The sequence below is a fragment of the Dendrobates tinctorius genome, unplaced genomic scaffold (assembly GCF_039654945.1).
Source record: "Dendrobates tinctorius isolate UK_male_01 unplaced genomic scaffold, ASM3965494v1 ptg000022l, whole genome shotgun sequence".
Taxonomy (NCBI): domain Eukaryota; kingdom Metazoa; phylum Chordata; class Amphibia; order Anura; family Dendrobatidae; genus Dendrobates; species Dendrobates tinctorius.
Window position 1 is genome coordinate 24,497,542 of NW_027361690.1, and position 21,065 is coordinate 24,518,606.

Sequence of the window (21,065 nt, forward strand, 5' to 3'; positions counted from 1 at the left end):
CGTGGAAGAGAGACGAACTCTATCTTGTATCCTGACGATACAACCTCTCTGACCCAAGCGTCCTCTACTGAGGCCAGCCAGACGTCCTTGAAGAACAGGAGTCGACCTCCCAACTGGAAGGGACCCTCGGGAGTCCGAGGATAGTCATGCTGATGTGGACCGTCCAGATCCGGATCTGGATGGCCTGCCCTGCGAAGAGTGGGAACGCCAGGAGGGAGTGGGTCTGAAGGAAACTTTCTTCCTATCTTGGCGTGCCTGCGGTTTTTGTTGGTTAGAGGTCTCCGCTGTATTGAAACGGCGGTAAGCCCGAAAGGGTCGAAACTGACGCCTTAGTGGAGGTCTGCGAGGCTTGGACTGAGGCAGGAGAGAACTCGTGCCTCCGGTGGCGTCCTTAATAATCTGGTCCAATTGGGATCCAAAGAGGCGCCCTCCCTGAAAAGGCAGATTAGTAAGAGACTTTTTAGAAGACAGGTCCGCCTGCCAGGCCTTGAGCCAAATTGTACGTCGGATTGCCACAACGTTACTGGAAGCCTGAACTGCGCAGGATGTGGCATCCAAAGAAGCAGAAAGCAGATAATCCCCCGCATGGGAAATCTGATTGGCGAGATCGGCCAATCGATCTGGTTGTGCTTTCTCTAGGATGCCCTGACGAAGATCCTCTGCCCAAGTAGCTATGGCCTTTGCTGCCCAAGATGAAGCAAAAATTGGGCATACCGCCGAAGCCGCTTTGAAGGCAGACTTCGCTAGGGATTCTATAATCCTATCATTAGAATCCTTTAGAGACGCCACGCCTGAAAGCGGGAGAACAGTGTTAGTAGAAAGCCTGGACACGGGCGGGTCGACCGAGGGGGAGGCAGACCAGTTGTCCGTGAGCTCTTTAGCAAACGGGTACAGAACGCCGAGACACTTTCCTCTTTGAAAGCGTCTGGTCGGATCGCCTCTTTCCCTGGTAAAAATCTTTCCAAACTCGGAATGTAAAGGGAATACCCTGGAGGGTGTTTCCTCCCGTCTGAACGAAACCTCCTGATCTGAGGATTTCGCAGGGGGGTCAGCAATGTCGAAGGTCTGATGGATCGCTGCAATGAGGTTCTGTACAGTAACCCTCATGTTCGCATCCTGGTCCGAATCCAGCTCTAAGATCCCCTCAGATGACCTGTCCGAGAGAGCTTCACCTGACTCGGGAGAGGAGGCACGGGAGGGAGGCTGCCGAGAAGGACTATGTGGTGACATGGGGCGAGGAGAGGATTCCGGCTGGAGATCCTGCCTGGGTCTTTTGCGACTAACGCTGGCCGACTCAGATGGAACCTCTTGAGGCCTGCTGGACCCTGTAGAGGTGTCCAGGGGTAACTTATCCAGAACGGCTACTAGGGACTGAGACACCCTGGTGAGGTCTGCCACTGACTGTGATAGAGACGAGGCCCAGCTGGGCATGGGGGGGTTCACTCTCGCCTGGGGCACTAGATGGCTCCTGGGCGGCGTCAGGTTGAATAGGATTGCTACAATCCAGGCAGAGGGAAGTGGACTGACCTGAGGGAAGTTTGCGATTGCAAGACGAGCATGCAAAGAACTTGACTAGAGTGCAGGAGGGAGCCGCAGGGCGGTTACTACGGTCAGATTTGGAGTTAGACATAGTAAAACCTGAGGTAGTGCCGAAAGGTTGGGGGACAGGGTGCAGAGAAGGGTGTCAGCCTGCAGATGACAGCTACTCACGGTCCGGTGACCCCGGAGACGAAGATATCCACCTCTCTGCAGATGCAGGACAGCGCAATATCCGTCTGACAGGCCCAGGGAGCGATATCCAGCTGACAGGGGCGTCCGGCTGTGCAGCTGAAAAGATGGCGACCGCCTGAGAGGAAACCGGGAAAAATGCGCTCCCAGGGTAAGAAGAAGGGCGGAGAACCGCCTGCTGAATCCGGCACCGCCCCGGCCAGAAACAGGCTGAGAAGGGCGGTGGGAGGGCCTGGAACAGGCGGGAGAGAAGCTCGCTTAGAAGAAAGGGGCGGGGGGCGTGGACGCGACGCTAAGGTAGGCCCGACAGAAGCCGGGGCCTTAATTACTAGCGGCGGCCGCCTGTCAGCACGGGGTCGGCACGGAGGTGCCGCAATGTGAGCGCCCCCGCGAGAGGACCCTGGAATACCCAATCGGAGTGTAGGGGAGAAGAGGACGGTGAAGGGGCTGGCTGTAGGAGCAGGATGGGCGCAGGAGTTCGCAGTGCCACAGCATCCCTGCTCCAGGGAAGACGCTGCAAGCGTGCCCTCGGCGAGGAATGCTGCAGGCCAAAGGGTCCCAATACTTACCCGTCCCGGGCCCGAATCCTCCCTGTACATGAAGAGTCTGCGTCTCATCCAACCGACAGGCTCTGGTAGGCGAGTGGATGGGAGACTGGCGACGAGGACCCTCTGGATCGCTGACACATCTTCGTGTTGGCGTCCGCCTGGAAGGCTGGTGGTCCTGCTATGGAGAACTGTGAGGATACGGGGTGGCAGTACACGCCGTACTCACAGACTCCTTGTGGGAGTACAGATGTGACCATTCACACTGTATCCCTCCGGGAAAACCTGAAAAGGAACGACGCACATCGAGGTAGATATGGTCTAATTAAAGACCCGTGTCCACCTCCTACTGACACTAAGCTAAACTGAGGAATTCCCTGCCGGTCAGTGGGGTGTACACTGCGGAGGAGGAGCTAACCTTTTTTTGTGCATAGTGTCAGCCTCCTAGTGGCAGCAGCATATACCCATGGTCTCTGTGTCCCCCAATAAGGCGAACGAGAAAAGTGTGTTTTTAAGGAGGCAGAGTTCAGTTCTATTGCACTGTGCTAGTTACTTGTCTCCCACTGATAACGCCCCTTCCTGTATAGGCTCTGCGGGCAGGGTTATCTTTCCAGGCAGCGTTCGCCCCATAGCCTGGAAGAGATCATTTACGTAAAGTGGTCAAATGTGGCTATAGATTTTTTTTTAAATGGGTTTTCTGCAGGGGTTGGCTGCAGTTGAGACCAGTGGAGGGACCAGTGTTGAAAGAAGAGCGTTGGGCTGTTTCTGGCATGGTTCCAGTCCTGTGGCCGTCACCTTATGACAGCAACTTCGGACCAGAAGTCAGAGGCAACAGTCACAAGCTCTCAATGTAGGTCTATGAGAGCCAGACCGAGGCTAGAATGAGGCAGTCATAGACTTGCATGGAAAAGTGACCTCCAACTCAGTGCAGCAAACACTGAAACAATCCGGTAGGTCACAAACTGTGCGCACGTTGGGTCTGTGCACACTTTGCGGATTCTGCTGCGGATCCGCAGCAGATTCTCCTGCGGTGTACAGTACCATTATATCCTATGTAAAATAAAAAAACGCTGTGCACATGCTGCGGATTTATCTGCATTTGAATCTGCAGCATGTCAATTCTTTTGTGCGTATCCGCAGCATTTTTACATCTGCTCCATTATAGAAATCCGTAGTTGTAAAAACGCAGGGGAAATCCGCACAAAATCTGCAGAAAATCCACAGGAAATCTGCACTAAATCCGCAGGTAAAACGCAGGTCATTTTACCTGCGGATTTAGCTAAATCCGCGCGGAAAAATCCTAAGCACAATCCGCAAGGTGTGCACATACCCTTCAACTAAGGACAGGGACTTTACATTAGGAGCACCACTCCAGCACTGCAATAAAAGAAAACACTGGAGTGTTGCTGTAAGTATACCATGTGATACATGGTATTTACTGCATGCCTCTGTGAAGAGCATAGATAACTGAACTACTTTCCTCAACAAACATAAAAGTACAGCGACTAGTGAGGAGCAAACATGCTCTGATAAGGTGTTATCATGAGTATGCTCAGTGCTAACCAAGCGACTTTGGCATGCTCAAATAATATGTTTGATACCCCACGCTTGCATGTGTTGTGGCTATCGAACAACTGTGAGACATGCGGCTGCGGGAACGCAAAAATATTTTTCGAGCATGCGGAAGACACTCTGTTAGCGCACGAGCGACTTATATTGGGCAGACAGAGGCCAAAAGAACACAGACATTTCTCCAGGTTCTTATGCCAAAACATCCTTCATTTCTAACCATGCTACTCAGAAATGAGACTACAGCATCACAGATCAATACTGTGTGCTGGAATCAGGTTAATGAGGATCTCTACTCAAAAAGCACAAGGTTTTTACAAAGACTGAAAACATATACCTACAATATGCCATCAGTGGGTGATTGCTGACTGATGGTGCTAGCCCGCCTGTAGAGAATCCAACAATCACTATAGACTGTGCTGTGTATCCTAGTACTGACGCTCAATTGCAGTGTTTGGTAAAACCAGAGGGGCACTTCAATGGGAGAGGTCGGCCATTTCTAATCACAAAATGATGGCATATTCTAGGGACACTGCCATTTCCACTCGGCTTCTTTTCCCCTTTGAGGACACTACTCGACTTCTAATACACAAAAATGTTCAACACACTGCTGTAAATGATACAAGTATTATACCAGTACTTAGTTTTAACCACTGAGTCCCTAAACAAGCACATTCAGAGAATGTATTTACAATAATTCCTACAGTATAAGGCTAGTTTCACACTAGCGTTCTTGGGCGCAGCGCAGGGCCACCGTCAAGCCCCGCCCCCGGCCGCGCCTCCTCCGATTAGTTCCTCCTCTGATCAGTTCCTCCTCTGATCACATGAGGCTGCATGCGATCAGCGTATCCTATATTTAGTGTTGGATAGGCTGATCGTGCGCTGATCTGATTTTGCTGGCGCTGCGCCCAGAGCACAAAAATGCAACATAGCGTGCTTTTTTGCGCAGTGCCAGTAAAATCAGACCAGCGCACGGTCAGCGTATCCAACACTAAATATAGGATACGCTGATCGCATGCAGCCTCATGCGATCAGAGGAGGAACTGACCGGAGGGGGAGCGGCGGCGGCCCTGTGCCCAAGAACGCTAGTGTGAAACTAGCCTAACAGAGGCACATTCTCATTTAGGAACAGTAAGTAGATTACCTTATTGAGATCCTCATGGAGTCCATCCATTAAGAATAACAGCAGCTCTTGGGAGTCTTGCTGACTGTATCCCGCAAACTGGTCATTGATTTTTCCAATTGTTACCTTGAAATCTTTAGGGCTTATGTATTTATATTGACCAGTCCAAAGAGCCTTCATTATAATACCAAACTCCTCGGCCACTTCTCCTTTATGACCTAGAAGATTAAATCTGCACAGAACAGACACCGTTCAGAATCCCAGGCATCACATTCACCCAAACAAGCAAAAAACTAATATGGCAATGATTTCTCCTGCATCTGAGCAAAATGCAGCTCTCAGCTCCGTTTTGAGATTTCTGCACTAATTATATAAGATTGTAGGCCTGTAACTTCCCAAACTGATAGTACAGGACAATCATCAATAAGTAAAGAGGTTTCCATATTTTCATTGTGCACCTCAAGTCCTTTTCTGCATAATGTCTCATAGGTTTGCTTTAAAGTTGAAATATTACCACGTTTCACAACCGAAACTCCATACATCATTAAACAAATGTCTGTGACCTGGCAAGCTCACTTTGAAAATTCACATCAGAATGGCGGTATAATCATTTCCGAATGTTTTAACTCCATCTCCGCTCACCTCACTAGAATGCCAGTTCCTCAGCACCCCTCCTCCCTGCTGCGATCTCACCCTGCTGAGTATAAGTAAGGCGGGATGGATGGTGACTGAATACACTGACTGAGTTCTCTTATTATTCAGCAAGACTCAAACTTTATTTTCTTAAAAAAAAATAAAAAATGACATTTTATTTGTAATATATGAAAAATGTACGCTACAAAAATAGAGCCCAGGAATACATATTATGATCCATGCAGAATAAGTGTTGTAAATCATATTATAGGAATAAGCTACTTATTCCTGAAGAACCAGCTACTAGAGGGGAAGATCTATCTTGGAAAGGGAAGCACAGACTGTAGAGACTGGACAATAATCCAGGTCTATGAATAGCAGACATGATTTAGGGTCTTCTGCTATGGGCATCCCAATCCTATTTGGAAATGTGATAATTTGGGCCCCAAGAGCCCCCAATTTCCAGGCAGCCCCACACAAAATGGAAAAACGTCTAAACTAGTACCAGGACTAGCCGTACGACCTTTGAAGGATAAACAACTGTTCGGGCCTTTCTGACTAGCTAAGGGATACCGACTTGGGGGCTTCTGGGGCCAAATATCACATAGCCTCTAAAATAAGAAGCTCATTTAATTATTTGGATTAGACAGTCATTCTGATGTGAAGTTTCACAGTAAGTACATCAGTCTCATCACACCTAACAATCCTTATTAATGATCCATGCTGTTTACTGACAAGTCCGCTTTACACATCACCTGGCAAAAAAAAAAAAGGACATAGGGTTATAGGTTAAGCCTACCTGTTGATATCTGCCTGATAGCAGTTCTTGTGGAAGTACTCAGCCAAGTGAGGAGTGTTACAGAGACACTGTAAGATCGAGTTCATGTAACACGTATTGCCAAGATTCCTGAGACCAGTAAGAGCTGGGCCGACTCCTCCAAACACGGGGTTCAGGCTGCGGATCTTGGATGCAGATAACTTTGTGATCTCGGTTTTAGCATGGGTTGTTGGCCTGGAAATCATTCGTTACAATTAAAAAGTGCAATTTTCCAAACAGTAAAAAACAACGGCAAAACCATTTTTATTTCTCCGTTTGGTAGTAATGAAGTGTGTATGTGTAATGATCGCAGAAACATAATCACCTGTCTTTGTATTTTCAATGGCGCACCGGCTTCACGTGACTGCATTTGTGATCTGCCGAATCCCACAGCTTGTTTGTTCTGTGTGGCTCAGAGGTCACTTTCGAAATCTTCTCAGTCCAAGGCTATGAGACTCAGGAGGAGGTCGCAGTGCCTCACAAAATCGCATTGAGGAAGTAACCACCATCCCACTCAGCAGACATTGTGTGATCCAGGAGGCTACAACTGCAGTCAGTTCACAAATGGAAGAGACAAGGGCGCTGTTGAAAACAGCAGAAGATGGCGACCAATGAGTATGTTACTCCACTAATTACACACTTCATTGCTAGCAAAGGGAGAAATACAAATTTTCACCAGAGTGGTCCTGTAAGAGACCAGTAACAGAGCAGCCATGCAGTTTAACCCATTATCTCCGTAAATAAAGGTTTACGTTACCATCTTGCAACAATAAAGTTCCTCACTAGGTTTATAATTGTGTCAATCAGTTCTATACAGTCTTGGGTATTGCAAAGTGATGTTCCTGACTACTTTACTAATATAGCAGCAGAGAACACACTGAGAAAGACTTCAGTGGAATTAAAGACGGCCTTCGATGATGAGAAGGTCTTCTGAAAATCTTGTAAAATCTCCACGCGCCTCCAAATGTAGAAATGCCTGTCCGGGTGCTTGCACTCTTTGGCCAAAACCTCGTTGAATTCCATGTGGATCGAGAAACGTCTGGCAGCTCACCTGACCCTCTTTAAGAGCATAATCTGCACAGAGAAAGAGGGGTCTGCTTTCTAAACGGTCCAGGGATTGGTTTACAATCTGGACCAGACTGTCAACCATGTCTCTCAGCTAACACGTCTGGTCGGAGTCCAGGTCTGAATCTGAGCCGGAGACAGGGACTAAGCTGTCAAATCAGTTGAGCCCCATCGACAGAGCAGCCTGCAAGAAGAGCTGCCCTGTTGGCACGGAACAGCTGAATAGCCAGCAGGATCAGTCAGTGACTGCTCTGAGCCGGGTTGAACAGGTAGGTAGTTGTTTCTGTAAGCAACTACCTGTCTGTTAGGTTTTAGGCCAGAAGTAAAACAGAAAAGAAAAGCTCTTGGATAACCCCTCTAATCTCAAAAAATTAACAATTGGTGTCTTTTCAGTACATTTAACGCAAGAGCAATGGCCTGCGGAAAAAAACTATCAGGTAATGTCATGTCTAGGATTAGGAAAACAAATCCAACTAGAATCAATCTGAGAACATGGCACAGGAATTATTTTCAATAGAATATGTTGCAGTCATTCACAAAATTACAAAGGCGAGCAAACTTACTTATTTTCACGGTTGATAATCGGTGTTGGAATCCTTTTTTCTTCTTTAATAGCCTGGGTTAAATCTGGAGAAGAATATGATCGTTTCAACTTGGTTTGCTCTTTGTCTGTGTCTGAATGTGCCTGATGCTTGACTTTCTGAACTTGAGTCGATGGTGCAGACGACGGCTTCATTTCAGGCGGATACATGTGAACAGTGTGCGTTGGTGAATGATAATAGCGGTAAGTACCAGTTACTGCATCAAGAAACTGCAGATGAATGAAATAAGAGTTTTATTACGCATGCAATAATCAGGATTCAAAGGATAAGAGAATAACTTGCTGACTGCTGGCGATCCAACTGTTGAGACAAATGGGGCTCTAAAGTCCAATCCTAAATGGAGTGGAGGTGAGCAAGAGTGGCCTGTGCTTATTTATCTATGGGACTACCCATTGCATCTGTTTCAATCAGCTTCACATAAAATGAATGGAACAGAGGCTGCACTTGTGTACCTCTGCTTCGATCAGGACTGGGCTGTAAAATCATAGTCTCAGTATTGTTTGGTGGAATAACAGCAGTCAGACCCCTAGGGATAGGGGGAAACTTGATTAAAAAAAAAAAAAAAAAAATCCCTTTAAATGTAATTTTATTATGATTATATTAACTTCATACACTCACATTAGTATGAGCTCCCAATAATCATCTGTATTGTTTTAAAGAAAAATATAAAAAAAACCAAATAAAACACCTAAATGTTTTTATTTATCTTTTTATTCTGGCCCACTTAATCAAGAAGAAAAAAGAGAACACACATTCTGTGCAAAGCATAGAGGTCCTGTACATTGCACACAATGTGAAGAAGGAGGCCATAGCTCAGTGCAGTGAATGTATTGGGGGAGTTAGGACAGATATTGTCTGTCACCGGCCAACCATCTCAAATGTGTGGCCAGCTAAAGCCTTTTTTCTTCACGTCTTAATACTTGTGTGGCAGTCAGATATTTATAAGCTAATTACCTTAACCCAGCCTTCGGGCATTCCTGGAACAGTTCTCCCCATCTCTTCACTTCGAGCTCGCATCAAAGGTTCTCGCTAAAGCAAAAAAAAACAAAGATACAAATGACACTAGCCGCAGCAAGAATTGAATTACAAGTGTTCTAAAGATAATAAAAGTGCACTGGGCATCTCATCTTTATAGTTTATGAGGGCAGGGACAGTACAAATTGTTTTTTCTTTTTTAATCTCCATGGAGTACCGCTTTAACTCTTCAGCCTGAAATGAAGCTACTGCACATACTCGCTAAGCTCTGGTGGTTGGTCTCCTTGGCAACTAGCTGTAAACCATGTGAGAAAAAAGCTCTCATTGGCAGAGAATGATAGCAGATAAAGCAAGTCAAATTCACCCCTCATTTTTGTAAATATTTTATTATATATATATTTTTAAACTCTTTTTATTGAAGGATTCCACAACATAGTATATCAAGCATAGAACATTACAATATAAAGTCAGAGTTATTCATAATAACATAACCATGATATCATATTCCAGTAATAAGAAACAAACAAAACAGTTACAACACAATATTCTTACTCAATACAGTATACCTTCCATTGCATCTTGTAACTAACAGGGTCTATTTAGGATCCGTGAGCTCGTATCAGGTCAGATTATAGAAGATACACATTCTAAAATTGACATAAATCAAAGCTAGAAGTGACACACATCATGGACCAGATCTCGAAATCGAAGAGACCATATCATTAGGATCCAAGTGTGTCAAAGGGGAGTCACACTACCTTTCCCAAATCCTATGGAACTTCTGAGGACATTTTCTGTTTTTATATAATACTAGCTGAAGAGCCTGGCGTTGCCTGGGCACAGTAACCAACTGTGGTTAGTTATAACAAATTATAATGATTATATTGCACATAAAAACATTTCACATCATATATTCAACACTACAGATTTGCAACACAAATTAACTAAACGATTACCCAAGTATTGATAGTATTTTATTTTCAACTCATTCAAGAGCCTTTTGATAAACATTTTTGGTTTTTCCTTTCGGTGCAAAGATGAACAGATTTTTGGCAGTTCCAACTCTTGAACAGATCACGTAAAGCTGACCATGAGAAAAGCATGGAGATTGCAAATCGATCCCTTCTACTTTCAAGGACTGTCCCTGAGCATTGTTAATGGACATTGCAAATAGCAGTTGAACTGGAAACTGGGGGCGTTTAAAATAAAAAAACAAATAAGATGGAATGAGTGGAATTCTTGGAATGAAAATGTCCTCTCCTTTGGCACATCCTGTTTCTGAGCTGTGTATCTAACCCTATCCTGTGTGATAATGTCTGCTGAGCTGTGTACCTCCTGTGTGATACTGACTGCTGAGTCGTGTACGTACTCCTATCATGTGTGTTACTGACTGCTCAGCCGTCTATCTAATCCTATCCTGTGTGATACTGACTGCTGAGCCGTGTATCTATTCCTATCCTGTGTGATACTGACTGCTGAGCCGTGTATCTAATCCTATCCTGTGTGATACTGACTGCTGAGCCGTGTATCTAATCCTATTCTGTTTGAACTGGAAACTGGAGGCATATTCTGTGTGATACTGTCTGCTGAGCCGTCTATCTAATACTATCCTGTGTGATACTGTGTGCTGAGCTGTGTATCTAATCCTATCCTGTGTGATACTGTGTGCTGAGCCGTGTATTTAATCCTATCCTGTGTGATACTAACTGCTGAGCCATGTGTCTAATCCTCTCCTGTGTGATACTGACTGCTGAGCTGTGTATCTAATCCTATCCTGTGTGATACTGGGCTACCCCTGCAGTCTGTGTCAGAGGGCGGTCTTTGTTGGCACGGTAATAAATTGTGTTATTTCCAGCTTTACAAAAGGACGATAACACCATAAAAAATTGTTTGGTGAATTGGAACACGCGGGGTTAAAATTTCGCCTCACAACATAGCCTATGACGCTCTCGGGGTCCAGACGTGTGACTGTGCAAAATTTTGTGGCTGTAGCTGCGACGGCGCGGATGCCAATCCTGGACATAGACACATACATACAAACACACACACACATTGAGCTTTATATATTAGATGTTCTCGTAAGGAATTATGTCATTTACCAATTTCTTCCATTCATTAACTGCCTTCCTAGCCATAAATAAAACCTCTTGAAGAAATATTCTATCATAATGAACCCACATCTCTTCATCCACAACACCCAGGAGACATAATTCAGGAGTGCATTCAATCAGTATTTCCAATATTCATTCCAACGTATAAATGACATCTCTCCAATACCCCCGAACGCTACCACAGCTCCAGATAAGGTGCCAAAAATCCGCCCCCGATTCCCCACATCAATGGCATTCATCTGCTGCCCTTCTACCGAATTTATAAAGTCTGCTTGGGGTCAAATACGACTGGTGAAGAATATACAATTGGATTAATTTGTTGTTTGCAGCTGGTGACACCATCGTATGTGCTTCCAGGGCGTCATTCCACTGTTCATCAGTGATGGCAGGTATCAAGTGGCGCCATTTACTCTCTACAACGAGCTGAGTGGATGCAATCTTAGAGTTCAATAAAAAGGTGTAGAGAGAGGAAATCATCCCCGTAGGTCCCTGACTTGATAATATTCCTATCAATGGGTATTTAGATATTCTCATTCTAGGAAACGGGAATTGATACATTATGGCGTGTCTCAGCTGCAGATATCTATAAAATTCTCTGTAAGAGACTCCAAATCTCACATGCATTTGTTCAAACGAAAACAAAATTCCATTTTCAAAAATCTGACTAAGTGTTATTATTCCATTCTGTTTCCAAAAATTTGGATCCTGTAAGTTCTGAAGGTGTGGGTACTCAGGATTATCCCATATCAGAACATCCCCAATCTGATCAGTAAATTGCCAAATTTGTATCGCTAATTTATGTGCAAATAACAATTCCTGGGGGGGTCTACATGAGCCCTCCAATATTGCCCACGGCGTATGTCCATTCAGGAAGTGCACTAGATGTGCCTCTGCATTACTGAATCCTGCTCCAATTAACCAGTGTTTTAGATGACGTAATTGACCAGCTAAATAGTATAAGTACAGGTCTGGGAGAGCATAACCACCCTGATTTTTGGGCCTCTGCAGGGATCCAATACTCAACCTAGATCTAGACGATCCCAATACAAACGTTGCCATCATACTATTTATTTGTTTAAAGAAACCCTTAGGAACCCTTATTGATATGTGCTCCAGCATATATAAACATTTGGGAAGGATTATCATTTTGATTAATCCAATCCTACCCACAACAGATAGGGGAAGTCGGGACCACGTCTCAAATTTTTTCCTGATCATATCTTCCAGGGGGTAGATATCATCTTTAAGGTCGTTGATTGGGTTCTTATTCATCATGATACCTAAGTATTTAAATTTTTGTACTACCTGTAAGCCACATAGCATAGGCACAGGTATGTTATCCATCATCGGCATAATCGCCGACTTGCCCCAGTTGATTTTTTTATTATAACTTTAAATGGGACAACACTGCAAATATGACAATGAAAAGTAGTCCGTGTACAACTTGTATAACAGTGTAAATTTGGTGTGCCCTCGAAATAACTCAACAAACAGCCATTAATGTCTAAACCACTGGCAAAAAAAAGTGAGTACACTCCTAAGAGAAAATGGCCTAAATTTTCCCTCCCCAGTGTCATGTGACTCAGTGTTACAAAGTCTCAGGTGTGAATGGGGACCAGGTATGTTACATTTGGTGTTATTGCTCTCACACTCTCTCATACTGGTCACTGGAACAACATGGCACCTCATCGCAAAGAACTCTCTGAGGATATGAAAAAAAAATCATTGTGGCTCTACATAAATATGGTCTAGGCTATAAAAAGATTGCCAACACCCTGAAACTGAGCTGCAGCATGGTGGCCAACACCAAAGAGCGGTTTAACAAGACACATTCCACTCAGAATAAGCCTCGCCATGGTCGACCAAAGAAGTTGAGAGCACATGCTCAACGTCATATCCAGTGGTTGTCTTTGCAAAATAGATGTATGAGTGCAGCCAGCATTAATGCAAAGGTTACAGGGGTGAGGGCAGCCTGTCACTGCTCAGAGAATACGCATCAGATGGCATCAAATTGGCTGTCTTCAAAAGCTGATGCACAAGAAAGTCCACAAACACTTTGCAGAAGACAAGTAGACTAAGTACATGGATTATTGGAACCATGTCCTGTGGTCTGATGAGACCAAGATGAACATATTTGGTCCAGATGGTGTCCAGCATGTGTGGCGGCAACCAGGTGAGGAGTATGAAGATAAGTGTGTCTTGCCTACAATCAAGCATGGTGGTGAGAGTGTCAAGGTTTGGGGGATGCGTGAGTGCTGCCAGGTGTGGGGAACTACAGTTCATTGAGGGAACCATGAATGTCAACATGTACTGTGACATACTGAAGCAGAATATGATCCCCTCCTTTCGGAAGGGCAGTATACCAACATAACGTCCCCAAACACACCTCAAAGACTACCATTGCCATGCTAAAGAAACTGAGGGAAAAATGCTGGACTGGCCAAGCATATTGACAGATCTAAACCCTACTGAGCATTTGTGGGGCATTCTCAAACGGAAAGAAGAGGAGTGCAAGGTCTCCAACAACATCGACCAGCTCAGTGATGTCGTCATGGAAAAGGATTCCAGTAGCAGCCTGTGAAGCTCTAGTGACCTCCATTGTCCAAGAGAGTTAAGGCAGTGCTTGAAAAAAATGGTGGCCACACAAAATATTCACAATTTAGGCACAAGTTGGCCATTTTTACTTAGGGGTGTACTCACTTTTGTTGCTAGCGGTTTACAAATTAATGGCTGTGTGCTGATTTATTTAAAGGGCAGACCAAATTTACAGTTATACAAGCTGTACACTGACTATTTTACATTGTATCAAAGTTTCATATCTTCAGTGTTGTCCCAAGAAAAGATACAAAACATTTACAAAAACATGAGGGGTGTACTCACTTTTATGATATACTGAAGGTTTTCAAAGTTGTCTAAATAATCATAACTTTTTTAGAATATGAGAATAATCCTTAAAATGTAATAAATCTACTATATAAACAATGAATAGCAAAATTTAATTCCAAAGTCAAATTAAAAAGTAAAGGTGCACATACTTTAGGTCTATCATCTTCGGCCACCTCTTTTGTAACCATCTCCGCTTTATCTTCTTGAGGTCCTTTTCCTACTTCTCGCTGCAAAATAAAGTGCAGTAAACATTTGCAAAACGTAACAATAGTTTCTACACTGCAGTCCTCAACTACAACTCAATAAAACAAATTCATGGAAATTGTGTTTCTCTGCACATTACCAAATTCCACAATTAATTTTTGTTAGGGTCAAGAGGAAGAGAGCAAAAAAAAAAAAAAATACCTGAAAGGTATGAAAGAGGTCTTAATCAGAATTAAAGTGGTGGTCCAATACCTATAAAGCACTTTAAATATATTTATAAAGCTGTAAGCACTTTTGTAATTAGTTTTATTATTAAATTCCCTACTTGTGGTGTTTAGGCTACTTTCACACATCAGGTTTTCGGCGTCAGGCGCGATCCGGCGTCGTGCCGGAGCGCTCCGGCAAATATTTCGTAAAACCGGATGTGACGGATCCGTTTTTCAAAAAGGCAATGACGAAATTACAGTTGGTAATAACAAGGTAGATGAATTAGCCAAAGAGGCAGCAGTGATAGGAGAAAAGTGGGCTTCCTATGATGTAGAGGAAAAGCAAGCCTGGGAAGAACAAGATTTTGAGGACAAGGATGAAGATGAGCTTGAGTTAGAGTGTTTCCCTGTTGTTAAAGTACCTACACCTTGTTTGGCAGCAGAACAGGATAATACAAAATTAAGGAAGGACCAGGCAAGCCACCAAAAAATTACAACTAGGTAACAGGGTGATGGTAAAGAATTTTGTACCCAAATCTTCATGGGATGCAAATTGGATAGGACCTTATGTCGTTAACTATGACACTGAGTGAACAAGTCGTAAAAGTTAAACGAATAGACAAGAAAAGTGTCAAATGCATGAAAAGGAGAGATATAGAAAAGTGGGTTCATGTAGATCAGTGTAAACGGATATAACTGATAAGAATTTGATGCCGCTCTTGTTCTTGTTTCCCAGGATCCTAAATGAAGCGTGAAGTAAAAGATGGAAATTTCTGGATTCTGGATATGAGAATTGCAGCAATTTTGTTGGCAATTGGAATCATCAATTCTATGGAATCAACTCACATTGAACACTCTGGAGATATCGATAAGGGTATATTACCTAACAAGGAAAATGGACACATGTTATTTACACACCCAGACATAACCATTGATGCAAATAGCGACTACAAAGATAATGGTGTTAAAAGTAGGACAGCTAGACTGATACCAGAGGGTAAAAAGTTAACTGGGAGATATTATCAGGGTCCCAGCAGTCAGTATAGTGTTGTCTTTTCGTTTGGGAGAGTCAATCATAGCTCTAGTACCCAGAGGTTAACGTATATGGAAGGAGTACAAAATATAGATCCAAAATCACTACAGCCATTCATGAGCGCTACAATATATGTAAATGAAACTGGGTACTGGTTGGGGGAAGAGTCTAAGTTACCCAACAAAAATGAGGAAAAGGGGATAGATTATGGGTTTTTTAGTGACAACTTAAAAGAAGGAGAATATTTATTTGTATGTGGTATATATTGGCATAATAGTATACACCCAATGTTCAGGCCAAAAAGGATTACCCACACATATCGTGAAGCATACATTGGAGATGCTACAGAGGTGGAGATGTCAGTTCAGCAAGGGACAAATTTTATAATTGGTTCAATGTCTGGTTATTGGGCATGTGGAGCACCAGAAATAGAGATAGGTGAGATGCACATTATTGATGCCGCTCCAGATTACATGAAACCATGTGTCACCAATGAATCTGACAGCAATCAGCAGACAATGTATTTAGAAGAGGGACACCCTTTACAGGTCAACCTAGATTCTACTCAAACAATTGCTAGTGACGTTCAATATGCGTTTGTTACTTGGAGAGTTAATATCTCCTTATGGTTGACAAAAACCTACTACCCAATTTGTACAGGATATACATTAAATCATGTACATGCCCTATATAGATGGTTTACTAATAAAAATTTGGGAAATCAGATAAGACACAATAACAAACCATTTAATTCTAAGAATGACAGAGGGCGAAGAGATACTTTCAGAACACAGTTGTGAGAATTAGGAACAGGTATGGGTATCATTAATGAAGCTGATATCAGTAGTTTAAGGACAAAACTTATAGACATAGCAACCAATAGCAAGAAAGGTTTTGAAGTACAAAGGAAAATCAATGATGTAATTAACAATTTGAAACAAGATCATGTAAACACTTATATCGGAGTAGCAAAAGATTTCATCCAACATTTTAAAGAATTAATGGAAGATACGCTGGCAAGAGGTAGGAATATGTTTTGGGCTCTAGTCTGTACACAAGGACAAATGGAATTATCAACTAACTTCAAGCTAGCAGTACAAGCTATTTATGATGGACAATGGCCATTTGAATGGTTGTCTCAAGCCACTACAGTGTTACCTGAACTCATGAGCTGTACACATTCAAAATGGTGGGTGAACGCATGGGTTGGGTGCAACAACTATGACTTGAGAAATGCTATGCCTCTTCATTTATTCCATATACTAATTCACCTTTAGAGCTCATACATAAAGTTAGTTCAATAGGTATTTTAACTGGAGATTCTACATTACTACACCCTAGATTAGAGCATCCTCAAGTAATTCGGAGAAATGGTAAGTGGAAACAGGTTGACATTTCTCTTTGCATAGAAAGGAATCATGTTCTATGTACGCCAGGACAGTTTAGGTTAGTTGAAGACAAATGCTGGAATAATTCATCCACTTGTATTCTAGATGGGGAATCAATCTCAAAAGACATAGCACCAATCTTCTATCTAGGGCATCAAAGAGCTTGTTGCTTTCTCCTAAATACCGCCAATGTATCTATAACAACACAACATTGTTATGTAATGACATCTGTAGCTAGGGGAGCATGGTGCACTCTTAGTGGAGTTACAAAAATTGAGACAACTAACTGGCATTATGTAATTCCTACTATTGCTAATCTGTCAATTGATCTGAAATACCACACTCCAGTTAATTTGCAAGCCTAAAGCCTAGGAATGGGAAAAGAACTTGGAGAATGGTTGGTAAAATTTAATAGGGATGAATATTTATTGATGAAGCTTAATCAAGAAAAGGCCAATGCCACAATTCTATTACATCATGACCAAAATGAACTAAAGGAAGTTACCCATCTGTTAGAAAATAATGCTAAGGGTTATTGGTGGGAGGTAATATTTGGTCATTCAAATGCGGCAAATGGCATACTGAATTATTTAATCCACCCTATTGTTATATTGCTTATTGTTTCTGTAATTTTAATCCTTTTACAAGTCTATATGTGCTGTGTTACCCGGTACCTATATAGGAAGATTCAGAGCTTAACTGTGAAAGGACAAGCCAATGTCAAAATTGCATCATGTGTCACGGATGTACAAATTCCCATCGAATTAAAGGAAATTGTAATATGTGAGAACTGTGGCAGAAGAGGGCACAGTAAAAAAGGTTGTTTGATTCCAAAACGAAACCTATAGGTAATTCCTAGTAAGGAATTGGTATTCTATCACAAATTATAAAATTGCTTGTTTTCTATATGATTTTTGTGTGATGTAAAGATTATATGTATAATATGATGTATTTTTTTCCATGCCTCCTTCAATGTCCTAATAGAAATCAAGCTATAGCAAAGTTATTTTTTTTTCTTCTTTGGAGTGAATGTTGGCAGCTAATGAGTGAGTGTATCAAGACTCCTTGCCCTAAGAAGAATCAACCACAGTGGTGAAGAGGATTCTGGATTTGTGGCCTCCTAACAGTTGTGTGTCATTCAGACACAAAGGGGGGTATGTTGGAAGATGACATGGACAACGATATATATCATAGGAATCACTGAACTTTATATTGAATTTATGAGAGCTGAATAGTTCCAGGACTCTAATCATGAGATAAACCAGATGCAAGACTATGTACATGAGAAGGCCTACGTTGGTGTGTGATGTCTTTTTGTTTTAGACATAAGATACAAGTGCATCTGCATACGAAATGAATACTGGCCTTCCAACATAATAGAAGATACAGGTGTAAATTGTGGAGGTCGTGAATGAATAGCCTCTATCCTGTTTGTGACCTATGGTTATCTACATATGTACACAGCTCCTGTGGGTTTCCATTACGAACCAGTGTTCCTGAGATAGACATCCTGTCTCCGGCCTATGGATATGTATATTGATACACAATGTCTGTGGTGCTTGGATAATTAACTATTATTCATCAGATGGACATCTAGTCTTGGTCTAAACTGAATACCCTCAGGCCTTTTGACCCCAGGACTTTATGCTAAATACAAGGCCGCCATCTACAGGAAAATGTTGAATACTGCAGCCAATGACAGTGTTCCTATTACAGGAAGATGATTGGATATTTGCCACAGTAGATACCAGAAGAAGGGTGGAGTCATGGGTTGTATGTGGGTGTGAATGTGAAATCTGGGTATAAATGAAGGAAGAATCAAGGCAATCTCTCACTCTCTCATTATTGCCATGAAGAACCATTGCTAAGTATACTTGTATTACATAGATATTTGTATTGGTATTTATCTAATTCTAGGACATTGAAGAAAGGTTTTGTTGTTATATTATTGTTTGAATTGTCTTATTACTATTTTATTTTACTTGTCCTTAAATATCTTTGTCATTCTCCCAAACTTGAGTTATTGATTATATAGGAAATATTCAGGAAGGAAAATCACCTCCAACATTGGATGTGACGGATCCGTTTTTCTGCCGGATCCGTCTTGTTCTTGACAGACAAAACCGGATCCGTCTCATTCGGTTTTTGTTCCATTTTTCGACGGATTACGCCGGATCCGGTTTTTAAAATCGCCCCTTGCGGCCTTCCGAACGGGATTGGCTACTGAAAAACTATATATAGCGTGTTCCTACAGCCCTTCTTTGACAGGTTGTAGAGGAGAAAGTGCAGGTTGAAGAGAAGAGCAAGTTACTGGCGAAGATGGATGTTGTGATTGGAAATATTTTGAAGAATTTGGCAGATTTTACAGCGGAGGCGAATCGTTTGAGGGCGATTGTTCTGGAGAAGGAGAGAGCGAGACAGCAGCGCATCAGGCATCGTAGACGACGTTTGTGGATCCACCCCATCACAGCCAAGAGAATGACGCGTGGGGTCTATTCTACACTCTGCATGGACCTTAGACGAAACCCGGATACATTTTTTGGATATGTTCGGATGAAAATGGAGAATTTTGATTACTTGGTGGAGCGCATTGCACACCTCATAAGAAAAGCGGACACCTATTGCTGCTTCTCTGTTTCACCCGCAGAGCGTCTGATGGTGACTTTAAGGTAAGCCACATTTATTGGATATGCTCACATCAGAGCACACTTTCACTGCAATCTTGTTGGTGGTAGTTTGTATCTCCAAGTGTTATAGCTGAGTTTTGGTATGTAATGCTGTGATTTTAAACTAATTGATTGTTTTTTAATTCCCCACAGATTTCTTGCAACTGGAGAATCCCTTTCGTCACTGCATTTCCAGTACAGACTCGGGATTTCCACCATATCTGGAATAGTGAAGTACACATGCCGTGCACTGTGGGACTCCTTAGCTGAAGAGTTTTTACCAGAGCCCACAACAGAGAGGTGGATTGAAATTTCAGAAAAGTTACTACAGATATGTCAGTTTCCGAACTGCTTGGGCGCTGTGGACGGGAAACATATCCGCATTGTAAAGCCAGCCGGATCGGGATCGGAATATTTCAATTACAAGAAATATTTTTCAATTGTCCTCATGGCCATCGCTGACGCGGAATACAAATTTATTGCTGCTGATATTGGGGCCTATGGCCGCTCCAATGACTCTCAAGTTTTCAAACTGTCTGCCATGGGGCGTAAACTGTATGGAAACACCTTCCAGTTCCCACCCCCTAGACCGCTGCTGCAAACATCTGGTCCACCTATGCCATTTGTCTGTGTAGGGGATGAAGCCTTCCAGCTGTCAGAACACCTTTTGAAACCGTACGGTAGCAGAGGATTGTCAAGAACAAAACGCATTTTTAATTACCGCCTCACAAGAGCAAGAAGAATGGTTGAATGTACCTTTGGTATTCTGACAGCCAAATGGCGGGTCCTATTGACTGCGATCAACCTCAAGACAGAAACTGTGGAGGAGGTGATCAAAGCTTGCGTGGTACTCCACAATTTTGTTATCTGCAAGGAACCCATTTCCATTGAGGACACCTCTGAAGAAACCACCTTGCAAGATTACCATGACATTACCACTAGAAGTTCTGTGACAGTTTCAGTAATGAGGGACAATTTTGCACTATACTTTATGTCACCTCAAGGCAGAGTACACTGGCAGGATGACAGAGTGTGAAAGATTTGTGCCCTTAACCAAACTTGTGTACCTTCTGTACCAACAGTATATACCTTTGCCAACCAAAGTTGGCTATCTTGTCATGGTCTTACTATTTTTACCTTTAGGCCACAGGTGTGTACCTGGTTGTGTTTTATGCAAAGTATTTCACCTTTTAACAAAAGTTGTGTACATTGTTAGGAAATCACCAACAATAAACACAACTTTTTCGGTGAAATACTTTGCTTCAAACACAACCAGGAACACAGCTGTGGCAAAAAGCTAACATTTACCCACAGTTATATACCTGGTTTTGAATACCTTTTTACCTTTGAAATACCCTGTATTTAACCTTTTTTTTTTTAAACATAGTTCGCCGCAGAAAGAAATGACAGACAACCATTGTGAAACGATAATTTAACTTTTATTTAAAATATTTTTTTTTTTTGTAAAATGTTTTTACTGTGCAAAAAAGAGGGATTTTGGGTTCTTACCGTAA

General features: G+C 42.7%; 1 protein-coding gene across 4 annotated transcripts in view; it reads right to left on the reverse strand.

Moving 5' to 3' along the window:
* The window catches only part of USP8 (ubiquitin specific peptidase 8), a 144,660-nt gene that overhangs the window by 21,668 nt on the left and 101,927 nt on the right, over positions 1-21,065 (reverse strand). For all 4 annotated transcript variants that reach the window (XM_073568501.1, XM_073568500.1, XM_073568503.1 and 1 more), the window contains 5 exons: positions 14,204-14,281; positions 9,037-9,111; positions 8,044-8,291; positions 6,398-6,610; positions 4,987-5,197 (listed from right to left, as the gene is read on the reverse strand). In XM_073568501.1, the coding sequence (XP_073424602.1) occupies positions 4,987-5,197; positions 6,398-6,610; positions 8,044-8,291; positions 9,037-9,111; positions 14,204-14,281 (825 nt within the window). The remainder of the gene's footprint in view (positions 1-4,986; positions 5,198-6,397; positions 6,611-8,043; positions 8,292-9,036; positions 9,112-14,203; positions 14,282-21,065) is intronic.